Source organism: Ranitomeya imitator, chromosome 10 (assembly GCF_032444005.1).
Source record: "Ranitomeya imitator isolate aRanImi1 chromosome 10, aRanImi1.pri, whole genome shotgun sequence".
NCBI lineage: Eukaryota > Metazoa > Chordata > Amphibia > Anura > Dendrobatidae > Ranitomeya > Ranitomeya imitator.
In genome coordinates this window covers 116,251,849-116,267,253 of record NC_091291.1, presented here as the reverse complement: position 1 = coordinate 116,267,253, position 15,405 = coordinate 116,251,849, and the positions used below count along the sequence as shown (strand labels likewise).

Here is a 15,405-nt window from a genome sequence, read left to right as displayed (position 1 = left end):
AGTTGTCTGGTTGAGCAGAGTCAGGACCCCTATAAACCCATACACTGCCAAAAATTATCACATTCACCTGTAAGCTGCCATAAATCTGCAGACATGTCATGTCTGTGAGTGGTATTACCCGGTCCCCAGCCCTAGCCAGATGCCAGCTTTTGATGACTTTCCTGAGGAATCTTGGCTCATTCGGCATAGGCAATGGCAAATGTGACATACACTCCACAATCTTCCAGAACTTCTTCTGAAGCTAAGGCTTGGCGCAATGTGAGGTATGCTTGGGCTCATTGTCCTGGTGCAAGGTCCAAAGATGCCCAAGTTTCAGCTTCCTCACAGAAGTCATGTTGTTTTCTCCTAGGATTTCTTAATACCTGATTGAATCTATCTTGCTCTCCATAGTCTGAAGGTTTCCAGAGCTAGAGGAAGCAAAGTAGCCCCAGATCATCGCTGTACTACCACCATTCTTCACTGTGGGCATCACCAAACCACCATCATGCATTACTGAGTCACCACCATGTGTCACTGTAGGCATCACTGAGTCACAGCTATGTTTTACTTTAGGTATCGCTCAACCACCGCCATTTTTCACTTTAGGTATCACCAAACCACCACCATTTTTCACTGTAGGCATCACCTAGTCACCACCATGCTTCACTGTAGGCGAAACTGAGCCTCCAGCATGCTGCATTTTAGGCAAGTTCCAGTTTTGTTTTATCACTTCAGAGTAAAATCCCCAAACACCTGTGGGCTATTTCTATAGTTTTCAGTATATTAGAGTCTACTTTGCTTGTGCTTTTGGGTCAGTAGAGGTGACGTCTTTGTGTTCAGTCATGGAGACTTTCGGAGTGTAGTATCCTGTTTACTGTGCAATCTGAAGCCTCTGCGACAGCTGCAATCAAACTGGATGGTTTAGCTTTTAACCTTGAGCTTGTGAACTTTTCTTCCAGCTGTATCTCTAGGATTATTCATTGCTTTTATATCTTTTTGTATCATTTTCCTTGTTTTGTGCAAGGCAATGATGTTTTAATGTTTTGCGCCTCTTTCTTGAAAACCCCAAATTATTAGTAAAATGGAGGAACTCTGCATAAGGCTAATAAGCCTGACAGTAATCAAATAGTTTTTTATTGCACTTGTATATCTAAGGCTGGTTTATACTGTGCCTGGTAAAAAGGAGCACTGACCACTATACTTCAAGGGCGAATAATGAAGAACCGAGAAGGGCGAGTAATGAAGAACCGAGAAGGGCGAGTAATGAAGAACCGAGAAGGGCGAGTAATGAAGAACCGAGAAGGGCGAGTAATGAAGAACCGAGAAGGGCGAGTAAAGCCACAAAACAAAATGAGTACAGAGCCCACACAACACAGAATCACCCCATCACCTCCTGTAGCAGCTTGACAGGTGATCGTGGCTCCCGGCTAAAAGTTCAGCTTTCTCTGCATTTATATGAATAATAATATATGTGCGCTCCAGACAGTTCTTGGGTGTGTTATGTGTTTGTGCACATTCCCCAAGCCACAATGTGTCAGCAAGCACCTAAAAGGTGTTACAAAATGTGCCGGATTCCCACAGGCCAGCCTAGTTTCACATTTTTTAAGAATTAACCATATTTCCCTTTAATTTGCATTTGCCAATGAAGCACTGAGCCAGTAATATGACATCTATTGAAGGTACTAAAGGCCTCTTCCCTTAGATAGTGGAGGGTTACAATGTCACTGAATATACAGCAAACTGCTCCTATTAAAATAAAATACTTTAAAAATATAAAAAAATACCCAATGATTTGGTCTACAGAGATTTACAAGCAGCCCTATATTTAAGCACAAGAAGAAAAAAAAAAAAAACTCCCTCAGGTGGCCAAAATTGTATCAAGGTCACCTGCAATTAATACATCCGATTGCTAAACTTGCCGGTCCCGTCCTTCCGCTGTTTCCGCAGGAGGTGAACCAGAGTTAAGCATCAGATGACCGGGGCATACATCTCACAGAACTGGCCCTACTCACGATATACATACATAAGGCTTTCTAAGAAATCTTTCCCTTTTTGAAATCTTCAAGAGTTACCATAATTGTCCCTCCTTGTTTTTTTTTGTTTTTTTTACCTCTGCACTGACATGGTTTCCCTCACTCTGGGGTACCTCAGGGGATGTTTTGTCTTTTTTTTTTCTTTAATATGTTATCATTTTTTCAATGTTTTATAAAGCTAGGAAGATACAGATGTTCTAGGCATCTTGAGAAACATTCACTTGCATGTGCTTAAGTGATGTCCTATCCCACGAGGAGGTGAAAGCGAGACTGAACATCCCCTGAGGAGCCCCAGAGCTGGTGAAACATGTTGGTGCAATTAGTTGAGCAGGAGGAACAATTAACTCTTGTGGATTACAAAAATACACACTTGTATTTCTTTTGAAGCTTGATGTATGTATCAAGCAAGTGTAGGTGGTCTCTGGTTCACCTCCTATGGACACAGTTGGAAGGATGGAGCCACCACCTTGGGCAGTAGGCTGTATCCGCAGTCCGTACTTGGACCGTGCATGTCAGGCGTGTGAACCTGTCTTCAGGAACTTAACGGATTGTCCAACTTTGGAGACTTTTTTTTTTTTGTTAATCTTAAATGTGTATTTCGGCTTAAAAATCATTTCCATCAGCTCATTGATGGATTATTAATTATCCCATTCTGCAGCCAGTGAAACACACAGGCTACATAAAGCAAATTGTGCAAACATTTTTTTAATGAAACCCTATTGCAAAAATAATTTTTAGCCCAAAATTCACTCATTTAAGAAAAAGTAAGTAAAATTGACCCTAAAGGTGGACAAAAGAAAATGTTTTTCTTGTGTGTGTTTGTCACTCCTATAATTGTAGTCAGTATTTCCACTCTTTCTTGGTAATTGAAGCATTTTCTGCTTTGTGTGGTTACATTATCGGTTTCCACATAGCCATTGTTGATGATCCATTATATTACCTTACCAATAAGGAAACTCGACGTTTTACCGACCTCCATCGGACTTCAGAAGTGCGCTGGAATTTATGGCCGAGGATGTTGATTTTGGGACCTCTGGGGTACCATAAAATGGCGGAGGTCCTTACATTTAAGGCCAATGAAGTTGGGCTAATACAATTACGGAGCTTCAGCTCAGGGCAGTGGTGTCAGGTCAGTTCAGCTAAAATGGAAAAAAATAGCTGAAAATGGACCAGTGCTTCCTGCTATGTTTCCTGGGATAATGTGCTTTGCTATCTTATCAATTATTCATCCTACTTTGTGATGTTTTGCTGCGGCCGCGGCGAACTGCATTTCTGCTGCTTTTCACACCTTCCAGTAAATATTGTGAATCTGATACGTCAGTATGTCCCATTGTTTGCATTGCAGCTTTATTTCTGTAACTCTCCGTCCCGTTAATTTGTACATGTGCCTTAAATGACACCGATTTATTTTAGGTGTGATTTTTAGATAAGTTGTAATTGAATAATATTGTCTTGTAGTGAGGTCAGCTGTCTTTCCAGAGCTATAAAAGAAGACGTTTTGGAGACAGACCTTTTTCTTAAGCAAAACTTGGTTATCCTTGGCTTGTGATCATCTTAGAGCGGATCTGCAACCGGATTTCACATTACAAATGGCATACTTTGTAAAATAGTACACCAGCTTCAACAGGTCCAAGAGCTCTGTCAGGATGACTAATATAATTCTTAGGTTTAACTCAGTCTCCACCCACCTAGCTTGATACACAGATCCTCAGTGTCCCTCCTCCCTGCTGCTGCTGCTGAGATTTCACGCTGCTCAGTACATGCTGCAGCCCCCAGTCAGTGGCTGAGCAGAGACTAAATACTCTTCGACTCACTTACGCTGTACCTCATTTTAATGTCAGGGTCATACAGCCATTCTAAGGGCTCCTTCTCACTTGCGAGAAATACGTCCGAGTCTCGCAGGTTAAAACCCAGCTCTGGCGCCGGCGCTCCGGAGCGGAGCATGCAGCTCCATGTATTGCTGTGCGGCTCAACGCTCCGCTCTGGAGTGCCGGCGCCAGAGCAGGGTTTTAACCTGCGAGACTCAAGACGTATTTCTCGCAGGTGAGAAGGTGCCCTAACATGTATTTTCAAAGTAAGCATACCAGTCTCATCAGGTCTGAGAGATCTATTTCATTACGTTTGCAGCTTGTATGCAAGTTGCAAGGGCAAAAATTTATTTTTGCATGGTTTCCGTTCAAGTTTTTCCCCCAATATCAAAACCGAACATGGGGTCAGTCCAGAAAATGGTCGTGTCCCGGGAGTCGTCCTTATAAAACATTTGGGAAGATGTATGAAAACTTTAATAAACTAAAATTGTGTTTTAGTTTCATGTCATTTCTGCTCTTGAATAAAGAAAACTGAGCTGTGACTGGTTGCTATGGGCAACAACAAAGTTTTATCTTTAAATCTGCCCTAAACGAAAAGAATTTCTGAAAATTCTAAACAGAAAAACAGTCTTTGTTGCCCATAGCAACCAATCAATGCTTTAATTTCGTATTCTATGCTTTAAAAATAAAATCTGTGATTGGGCAACAAATAAGCTTTTGGTGTTGTGGTTTTCTTAGATATATATCTATAGATAGATAGATAGATAGATAGATAGATAGATAGATAGATAGATAGATTTTTTTAAAGACCAATCTGCCCACGGTTGCCATGATTTCCTGGGATGCTTTAGTTCTGTTCCCCACACCTCCTGGGAGGGGAAAGGGGGGTGCGTGACCCACCCTGAAGTGCCCAATCTCTGCAGAATTCTGGCCCAGGAGTCTCAGGAAATCTCAGGCTACTTGATGGCTGTGTCAGCCCTATGTGCTGAGCTGACGGCAGGAATAAATCATGTCACGGTGTCATCTAGGGGCGCTATGGACCCCCAATCACTGCAGCCTAATGAGCGTATGAACATTGGGGAGCAGCAGTTTGGATGCTGTTGATGAAAACCATCCCTGAGGTTGGAGCCCCTCTTGTTTTATTATATGTGATGGGCCTATATGGCCGGTTTCAGACTCTGCTCCCCCGCCAGGTCTCCTGACACAAGCTATGGGCCTATATGGCCGGTTTCTGACTCTGCTCCCCGCCAGGTCTCCTGACACAAGCTAAGTGCCTCGTATATGGCCTATGCGTGGGCTCTACATGTCACGTTTCATACTCTGTGCGCAAGTGTTGCGTATGTGTAGCCGGCCTTTGTTCCATTTCTGCTTTCTTGTATTGTTTTTTCTCTTTGCAGCTTTGTCTTACCGTCCTGGTGTTGTTTTCCGGCCTGTATGCAATCTCCACCCTGCACACCATCATACTGGTCATTGGTCTAGTCTGGGCCTTTCTTAAAGTCACTATTGGTATCCTGGCCGTGAGTATTCCCATTACCACCAGCAATGTATGTACACAGCCATCCGGTTATAGTTATGGTCAGTACAAAATTATTATACAACATTTTGTATTTTTTCTGTATTTTCTGAATAATTACAAGTCAATCCCAATAAATAGAAATGCCAGCCTCGTGCCCTTGTTTCGTTTCTGACATGTCGAAAGTGTTATGTATCACTAGCAGAATAGGTAGATTTACCAATGAGAAGTCTGATAAAGCTGTGACTCCCCAATAAATGCATCCAAATTTATTTCAATACAGATTTTAAAGGAATTAAAGCCTCTCGTGTGGATATTTGTGCTACAGAACCTTCCGGAGGTGGCGTATCTGGTGTATCTTCTATACAAGGTACCTTCATGTGTTGGTGCTGTTTTGTTGGTTGCCATTAAAGTTGGAGCGTATCGATTCACGGGACCCGGTCCGTCCCCCATGTCAGTAATTTGTGGCCTCTGGACGGGAGCCCTGAGAACCAACCTCCTACCTAATGGCATCCGTGGCTGTTGTTTGGTTTGGCCAGCCTGGCATGATATTATCCTTGCGGAGAAATACATATGTTATGTCGTGCCAGCCCCCAACTCCAGCCCCACACCGACCCCGAAAAAAAAAAAAAAGTGCTGCACGTTGTTTGGAAAGACCTTTTGGGATATGTGCAAATGTGGACGTATTTTTATAGGTGAAATAGTCACATAAAGAAGCAAGAATGGGACTGACACTTTTTGGGGGCAAAATTAAAGCCATATTTTAAAAAATAAAAAGTAAAAAAAAATCCTATGATAAGAAATATATAGACCCTCAGAAAATATTGCTTTGCTGTTAAACTGGTAATAAGTTTCTCCAATGCGTTTTGAGCACTATATTTTTTTTATATAATTTCAAATCTCCCTGATTTTTTTTTTTTTTTTTTGCTGGTTATCTCCACTTACCTTATATCTTTATAATAGTCAGTGCTTTGTTTTCCCCCGGCAGAGCTCCAAATCCTTTGTAAAATCCTGTGCACCTGCAGCTACCACTAGAGGGAGCTAACTGCATACTGTAGCGTTAAGCTCTTAGGCTCCCTCTAGGGGTGGCTGAGGAGTATGGAGCGCCTTATAAAAAAAAAAAGCCTGTTAGTAAATTAATATGTACAAAATATTAATGTATTTAGATTATTTAAAAAAAAAAAATCTGTTGCTCAAAGGTGGACCTTCATTTCAGGTCCTTTATAGTGTTAACAAGAAATAGCAGAACGGTATTGTAACGGCAGCACTGGCCATTTTAATAAGTGAACTTGTTATCTCTTGTTTTGTCTTCCATGAATTCCAGCATGGAAGTGTTTATTAGAGCTAGGAGCTGTACCTGTCCGTCATGTCAGAGTACAGGCTGTCCACATCACTTGTGCTTTGCTATCAGGTGGCGATGGAATGGGGCATCGACAACTCCTACACGCTGGAAGCTGCGGCTGTGCTGGGCTCCGTCATCTCGGTGGTTATTAAGTCCGTGCTGTTTTGGTCTCTGTACCGAGTGTATCAGAGTTTTGGCCAAGGACTCAGAGAGAGAAGTAAGTACCTGCTGTGTTCTAGGTGTGGGCAGGACTATGACCCTGAAAGCTGTTCTTTTTAGAGTATGGAAAATGGTAAAAAAAAAAAAAAAAAAATTATTATTCAAACAGTGTGGAACAGTTCTGCCCTCCTGTGTCCTGCACATATATATATACTAGCTATTGAACCCGTTCTATGCCCGGGTGGCGAGCATTTATATTGGTATATGGTCTCCATCCTGGTATGTGCTGCTCCATCCTGCGTCCCCATCCTGTCATGTGCTGCTCCATCCTGCGTCCCCATCCTGTCATGTGCTGCTCCATCCTGCGCCCCCATCCTGTCATGTGCTGCTCCATCCTGCGCCCCCATCCTGTCATGAGCTGCTCCATCCTGCACCCCCATTCTGTCTTGTGCTGCTCCATCCTGCATCCCCATCCTGTCATGTGCTGCTCTCATCCTGCGCCCCCATCCTGTCATGTGCTGCTCCCATCCTGCGCCCCCATCCTGTCATGTGCTGCTCCCATCCTGCGCCCCCATCCTGTCATGTGCTGCTCCCATCTTGCGCCCCCATCCTGTCATGTGCTGCTCCCATCCTGCGTCCCCATCCTGTCATGTGCTGCTCCCATCCTGCGCACCCATCCTGTCATGTGCTGCTCCCATCCTGCGCCCCCGTTCTGTAATTTGCTGCTCCCATCCATATGCCCCATACGCTGCTCCATAAAGGTTGATGGCCCCCATAAGATGCTCCATAGTATATGCCCCATATGCTGCACCATTATGGTTGATGGCCCCCATAAGATGCTCCATAGTATATTCCCCGTATGCCGCACCATTATGGTTGATGGCCCCCATAAGATGCTCCATAGTATATGCCCCGTATGCTGCACCATTATGGTTGATGGCCCCCATAAGATGCTCCATAGTATATGCCCCATATGCTGCACCATTATGATTGATGGCCCCCATAAGATGCTCCATAGTATATGCCCCATATGCTGCTCCATTATGGTTGATGGCCCCCATAAGATGCTCCATAGTATATGTCCCATATGCTGCTCCATTCTGGTTGGTGGCCCCCATAAGATGCTCCATAGTATATGCCCCGTATGCTGCTCCATAAAGGTTGATGGCCCCATAAGATGCTTCATAGTATGATATGCCCCGTATGCTGCTGCGATATATAAAAAAAAATAACATACTCACCTATCGTCGCTGGGCGCCGAGTGCTGGGGGGCCTGAGCAGGCGGGGACACCGGCGCGCTGTGGGGTCAGGTGACGGAGTCGCCGCTAGCTCAGGCCCCCGACACTTGCTATATTCACCTGTACCGTTCCAGCGCTGCGTGCCGCTCCGTCTTCCGGGTCCTCTGACTGTGACTGTTCAGTCAGAGGGCGGCGCGCATTAAGCGCGTCATTGCGCCCTCTGAACTGAACGTCACAGGCAGAGGACCCGGAAGACGGAGCGGCACGCAGCGCTGGAACGGGACAGGTGAATATAGCTGATACTCACCCTCCTGCCACTTCCCTGCTTCTCCGTTGGAGATCGCGGTGTGCGTTCAGGGCTTACGCATACCGCGATCTCCTGGGAGCGTCACTCTGTGGGGGCCAGACTGCGCCGGCGCTTGCGCAGTCTATAAAGGCTTTGGACAGAGTGACGCTCCCAGCGTTATATTATAGATTTATTATATAACATCTCTTTTATTATCTTCCTCTCTACAGTGTTTTCTTCCTATGGAAGGATTGATTCCTAGAATTACTGAAGGATTATATTAAAGGACTTTCCTAATATTGCCAGTACAGACTGTTGTAATCCTATCATTATGGAGATGGGAGGAAACATGTAGCGTCGCTGAGCTCGTCCGAGCCTCCAAGGAAAAGTTCATCTTTTAATCGTCAATCCCTCGAGTGTCCGTCTCTCCACTCCTGCATTACATCGTGGCCGCTTCCCTTGTACTGCACTAGATTTGTAATTTTATATCTTTTAATTGTCGCGCTTCCACTATTATTTTGCAGTTTGTTTTCTACATGTATCTGTAAGTAACAGCCAATTCAGGTGTCTCTACATAACATATAGGTGCTTTTCAGTAAATTAGAATATCATCAAAAAGTTCATTGATTTCAGTTCTTCAATACAAAAAGTGAAACTCGTATGTTATATAGAGTCATTACACACAGAGTGATCTATTTAACGTGTTTATTTCTGTTAATGTTGATGATTATGGCTTACAGCCGATGAAAACATAAAAGTTATCTCAGTAAATTAGAATACTTTATAACACTTGCTTGAAAAAATGATTTTAAAATCTGAAATGTTGTCCTACTGACATGTATGTTCAGTAAATGCGCTCAATACTGGGCTCCTTTTGCATCAATTAATTGCATCAGTGCGGCGTGGCATGGAGGCGATCAGCCTGTGGCACTACTGAGGGGTTATGGAAGCCCAGGTTGCTTTGATAGCAGCTTTCAGCTCGTCTGCATTGTTGGGTCTGGTGTCTCTCATCTTCCTCTTGGCGAGTTTGCTGCCAATCAAGCACAGTGATACTGTTGTTTTTACACCAGGTATTGGTACTTTTGGCAGTGTGGACAGGGGCCAAGTCCTGCTGGAGAATTAAATTTCCATCTCCAAAAAGCTTGTCGGTAGAGGGAAGCATGAAGTGCTCTAAAATTTCCTGGTAGACGGCTGCGCTGAGTTTGGCCTTGATAAAACACAGTGGACCTACACCAGCAGATGACATGGCTCCCCAAACCATCACTGACTGTGGAAACTTCACACTAGACCTCAGCAGCTTGGATTGTGGCCTCTCCACTCTTCCTCCAGACTCTGGGACCTTGATTTCCAAATGAAATGCAAAATTTACTTTCATCTGAAAACAACACCTTGGACCACTGACAACAGTCCAGTTCTTTTTCTCCTTGGCCCAGGTAAGACGCATCTGGCGTTGTCTATTGGTCATGAGTGGATGACACAAGGAATGTGACACTTGTAGCCCATGTCCTGGACACGTCTGTGTGTGGTGGATCATGAAGCAATGACTCCAGCAGCAGTCCACTCCTTGTGAATCTCCCCCAAATTATTAAATGGCCTTTTTTTCACAATCCTATCAAGGCTGTGGTTATCCTGGTTGCTTGTGCACCTTTTTTTCTACCACGCTTTTTCCTTCCACTCAACTTTCCATTAATATGCTTGGATACAGCACTCTGTGAACAGCCAGCTTATTTAGCACTGACCTTTTGTGGCTTATCCTCCTTGTGAAGTGTGTCAATGACTGCCTTCTGGACATCTGTCACATCAGCAGTCTTCCCCATGATTGTGGAGCTACTGAAACAGACTGAGGAATCTTTATAAATGCTTAGGAAGCCTTTGCAGGTGGTTTTTGTTAATTATTCTAATTTACTGAGATAATGACTTTTGGGTTTTCATTGGCTGTAAGCCATAATCATGAACATTAACAGAAATAAACACGTGAAATAGATCACTCTTGTTTGTAATGTCGGTAATATAATATGTGAGTTTCACTTTTTGTATTGAAGAACTGAAATAAATTAACTTTTTGATATTCTAATTTTGTGAGAAGCACCTGTATATATTCAGTCATGCCAAGCCTCCTTGTCCAAAGCTCAGTGATCAGAGTAATGGCCTCTTTTAGGTGAGCAGCTTTCATTTCAGTCTTATTGGGCCTTTACCTGATGAATGAACAAAATCCACATTCGTAGGGTGCATTGATTTTTGTGCCGCATAGAATGTCCGTCCGCCTGTGTAAACGAGTCAGTAAATGGCCGCCGATCAGCTTGTAGTTAGCCACTCTGCTTTTTTTTTTAATAGCCTGGATCGACTGGTAAAAGGGCCCTAATCGCAGGTGGACTGCCAAACAACCACAACCTTTCGGAAGGGGGGTAATTGGGCAGATCATTCAGAGCAAATAAACTGATATCAATGCTAGATTAGTAGAAATAATAATCAACATTCACCCCACGTCTTTTGATGTTGTTTTTTTTTTGTTTTTTTTTATGCAGTATTTCTAAAAAAAATAACTGAGATTTTAGTTTACGGCTAGTGGCTGCTATTTTAAGGTTGTTGTTTTTTTCTCCTGTTATGGAAAATGTTACCCAGCTGCAGTTTTTACAACAAAAACAAATCATGCTTTACTCCCGCTCCCCAGGTCCAGGTCTCTGCTGCTGCTCCTATTGTGTGTTGTCTGCAGTACTGATGTCAATAACAGACATAGGGAGCAGCAGTGGATACCTGGACCAGGGAAGTAAAGAACAGCCTCTTCTTTTTTTTTTTTCTTTTTTTTTTTTATTGCAGTTGCAGGACAGGGGTGTTTAGAAACCGGAAAACCCCTTTAAGTAATTTTCACAACTTGCGCCGTTACTTGTAGCTGCCTGGTGCCATTTGTGTTTTGCAGGTGTAATGTAAGTGAATGGAGAGCTCGAGGATGGCGGGCGTTATAGCTGTAGCTGCTCTGGATACACGCCATGTTTTATAAAGAATGAGTAATAGATGCGTTTCGGGGGAGGCCGCTCCGCAGTGCAGCCTCTGATACAAGGGTTATGAGGGATATATTGTATTTTCACGTACAGTGCATAGTACATCACTAATCTGTGGTTTTGAAGTTTTGCAAATTCTTAATATTTATTAGGATAGACTGGAGCACATAATACAAATTACATTCTGGACACGTCACACAGATGAGGTGGTGATTTTTTTTTTTTTTTTTTTTTTTTTTAGACCTCAATTAATGGAGACACAACCATTATATCACCGGACCTGGTGTTTTGTGGTTAGTCGTGTAGCCCGCTTGTTTTTATATGGGAGTAAGCAGACAGTATGGCTTTCTTTACTGCGTTTTGTCTTATTATAATGTTTATGGTTTTATATTATTCGGGACTCTGTATTTTGGTAAATATTATATTTGTATTTCCAATCAATTGCTAATTCTTGAGAATCTTCTTTTTTTTTTTTTTTTTTTTCAGAACAATGTGTCCTCCGTTATTCCTCCTGGTGTGTTTGGTTTTTTTTTTTTGATTGACAACTGGACGTTACTATTCCCCTTATCCATGGGTTACTCTGATACGGTCTAGTTAGTCCAATAATGCCAGTACTAAGTAGGAACAGATCCTTATTGACCCACAAAATGGTAACCCCCCAAAGTTGTCAGTTTATTTACACACTTCAAAGAGGAACGGCACAATGTAGACCTAAGAAAAGATGCTCCAGAATCGGGGAATGCAAGAATTTGCTAAATCGGATAAGTCGGGAATGGTGACTGAATTTCTACAAAATGCCCAGTGAATATAAATCTGAGTTTTGTGTAGGGTTAGTATCTTGCCATCCCTGGAAATAGTCCTTTACCACCTATCCACAGACCTCCAGCATGGGGGGTCTGACTGCAGAGACCCTCGTCAATCTCCAGGCTGTTGTTCCCTGGTTTGAATGGAGCTCTGGTCACACAGACCAGTCCCTTTATTTTATGTGTATCTGACACAGATGGCTGTCTGTCCTATGAACGTTGCGACCTTCGTCCCATTCAAATAGCAGACAAGGGGCCTGATGATGGGTTTGGGTCACAGATACGGGGACGTGTGCACACACTAATACAGAAATACTGCTACTTGCGGCAGCCAATCAGATGCCTGCTTTTAAGTTTAGTACTGTCTTTTTTTTAAAATGGATTGAATCTGATTGGTTCCATGGGCTTCTCCGTTGTTCTTATTTGCACTCTTTTTGATCAGTAATCTGCCTGTATTAATGCGTTCACGTTATTGTCTTACAAATTTGATTTAATTGCCAAAGCTTTAACACAAACCTTAATGACTGTGATCAATGGATGTATGGTGTAGCGGGATATATATATAATAGATGCAGACATTTTTATACAATCTGTATGTTTTTTAATAAAATTGCTGTTGTATTGCAAGTGTTATATCGTATGTGTCAGTCTGTATCATCCCAGCCATAAAATATATATATATATATATAATTTTCTTGTTTTAAAACAAATTACTTTGAGATATTTTACTGAATAAATAGCCATAATAGGAGTTCATTGTAAAATGATTTTCAAGATCTCTGCTTGCAGTCACTGTAAAGGAACCTTTATTGCTTCCCGAGATCATGCGGCAAACACACGCGTCGCTTATTGGAATCGTATGTCTGACATTATCACATGACCAGAATGACCCCATAGAAGTACATGAAGGTTTTTGCTAAAGAACAGGTTTGATTCCTTTTGCTTTTCACCATCTGCTTGCAGTTTACGTACGAGAAAAATGTTTTTTTTTTTTTTTTTTTTTTTCAGTATAAACATAAAATGAATTGTGAATTTGTATTACTTTAAGTACGTATAGGAAGGCGTGCGACTACATTCCCTACGCAGGTGAGCTTAATCTTATTGATCAACGCTGCTCTTCAGTGTGGTTTTTAGGGTATGTGCACAAGTTGCGGATTTTGCTGCGGATCTGCAGCGGATTGGCCATGTAAACAGTACCATGTAAACCTATGGAAAACAAAATCCACAGTGCACATGCTACGGAAAAAAAAACGCGCGGAAACGTAGCATTGTTTATTCCGCAGCATGTCAATTCTTTGTGCGGATTCCGCAGCGGTTTACACCTGCTCCATAATAGGAATCCGCAGGTGTTAAACCGCAGGTAAATCCGCTGTAATTCCGCAGGTAATCCGCAGTGCGGTTTACCTGCAGATTTACCAAAATCAGTCCGGAAAAATCTGCACCACTTTCCGCAACGTGTGCACGTGGCCTTAAATGGCAACTCCCAGCACACAGATTATGTCCATGTGTGTCAATGTAGATATGTGGTGTGAAAAGCCACTGAACAGCAGCAGTGATCAATAACCAGATTAACCTCACCTGCATAGGGAATGTAATTATACACTGCCCTGTATGTACATAAAGTATATATATATTATCTCTATGTAAAAGCACTTTGCAATTTAATGAAGACTGACTCCACTATAGCTACATATGTGAAAATTACCTAATTTACAGCTGTAATGAAAACTGTATAAGCCCATCTACTAGCAACACGGTGACGTCAGCTCGGATGGGATCGATTCTATAGATTCTAGATTCGCCTTTCCAAGTGCCTAAACTTCAAATAAACTGGAGAACAGGATCCAGTTTGTCACTAGTGGTTTCCAGTTCTGATCAAAATTGCATAACCCAATCCAAAGTTCATCATGTATCTGTGTGTGTTTAGTAGTGTTGAGCGAACGTGCTGGGCTAAGATGTTATCTGAGCATGCTCATGTGCTAAATGAGTGACTTCGGCGTGCTCGAAAAATATGTTCGAGTCCCTGCGGCTGCATGTCTCATGGCTGTAAGACAGCTGCAACGCATGCAGGGATTGGCTAACAAACATGTAATCCCTACATGTGTTCCAGCAGTCGAACAGCCGCGCGGACTCGAACATACTTTTCCAGCACGCCGAAAGTGTGTGTTCGGGATTGCATAACACACACAATCCCTGCATGTGTTGTCTGTCAAACAGCCACAGGGACTGAAACATATTTTTCGAGCACGCCGAAGACACTCTGTTAGGACCTGAGCATGCTCAGATAACACTTTATCCCAGCATGTTTTCTCATCACTAGTGTTTAGCTCTAGTGGAGTTCATGTGCTCGGTAATTGCAAAGGGCTGTTGCATTGTGTTTTGCAGTCATGATGCATTTGCACCTGCGTATTAATTTAATAGTTGTCCAGTAATTTCCAGCATACAGCTCTACTTGCTGGGAGTTGTAGTTTTGGCAGTTTCCTAAAACAAAAGCTATTGTGAAATGTGAGCCTCAGAACATGCTGTATACATAATGTAGCAGCTGGGAAAATTCATCAGCCCGGCGTCGTCCTCCTCCAGATCACCGCTCTGTCCCGTGGTCCCTCTGCATACGATTTACTTCTTCTTGGGCTACGTTCACATTATCGTTGTTTCTGTTTGAGTGCTGTCCATGAAAGCAAAAATTCAGATGACCAATGTTTTACATGAAAAAGACTAGACTAATGATGGTCTGCACAGTCATCAACATAATAAAATATAAGAAAAAAACCTTTATTGCACCTCCAAAACAAGAATTAAAAACACATAGAATACATATAACATGACCAAAGAACTAACACCCCCAAATCTCAGGCCATGGAGTAAAATAGATGAAAATGATCAATGATTGTACTTGTGAAGAGCTCGATAGTAGCCCATTTATACCATTATAATAAATCTATACAATCAACACAAGCAGATATTAATGGCGACCCACAAAACATCCCAAAAATGATGTGACCACAAGAGTATGTATAATGAATACACTGCACCTTATTTAGTGTACAAGAGCATGGCTGCTATCACCAGTGTGCCACAAAAAAAACCTACCGTCATGGGAAAAACATATGATAATGTATCTCTGGTCCCTGGTGTGTTGTCCCAAGTAGTATGGGGATAAATTCCCCCAATATAAAACACCATAGAGGGAAAAGCAAGGAAGGTCCAGCAATGGAAGAACGTGGCAACACTGGGAAATAGTAAAT

At 42.6% G+C, this 15,405-nt stretch overlaps 1 protein-coding gene across 1 annotated transcript in view; it reads left to right on the top strand.

The window, feature by feature from the left end:
• Nucleotides 1–12,787, top strand: part of LOC138652241 (uncharacterized) — a 43,184-nt gene extending 30,397 nt beyond the window's left edge. The window contains exons 6-9 of the mRNA XM_069743008.1: nt 5,218–5,337; nt 5,617–5,703; nt 6,745–6,892; nt 8,589–12,787. Of these exons, the coding sequence (XP_069599109.1) occupies nt 5,218–5,337; nt 5,617–5,703; nt 6,745–6,892; nt 8,589–8,620 (387 nt within the window). The 3' untranslated portion in view covers nt 8,621–12,787. The remainder of the gene's footprint in view (nt 1–5,217; nt 5,338–5,616; nt 5,704–6,744; nt 6,893–8,588) is intronic.
• The last annotated feature ends 2,618 nt before the right edge of the window (nt 12,788–15,405 follow it).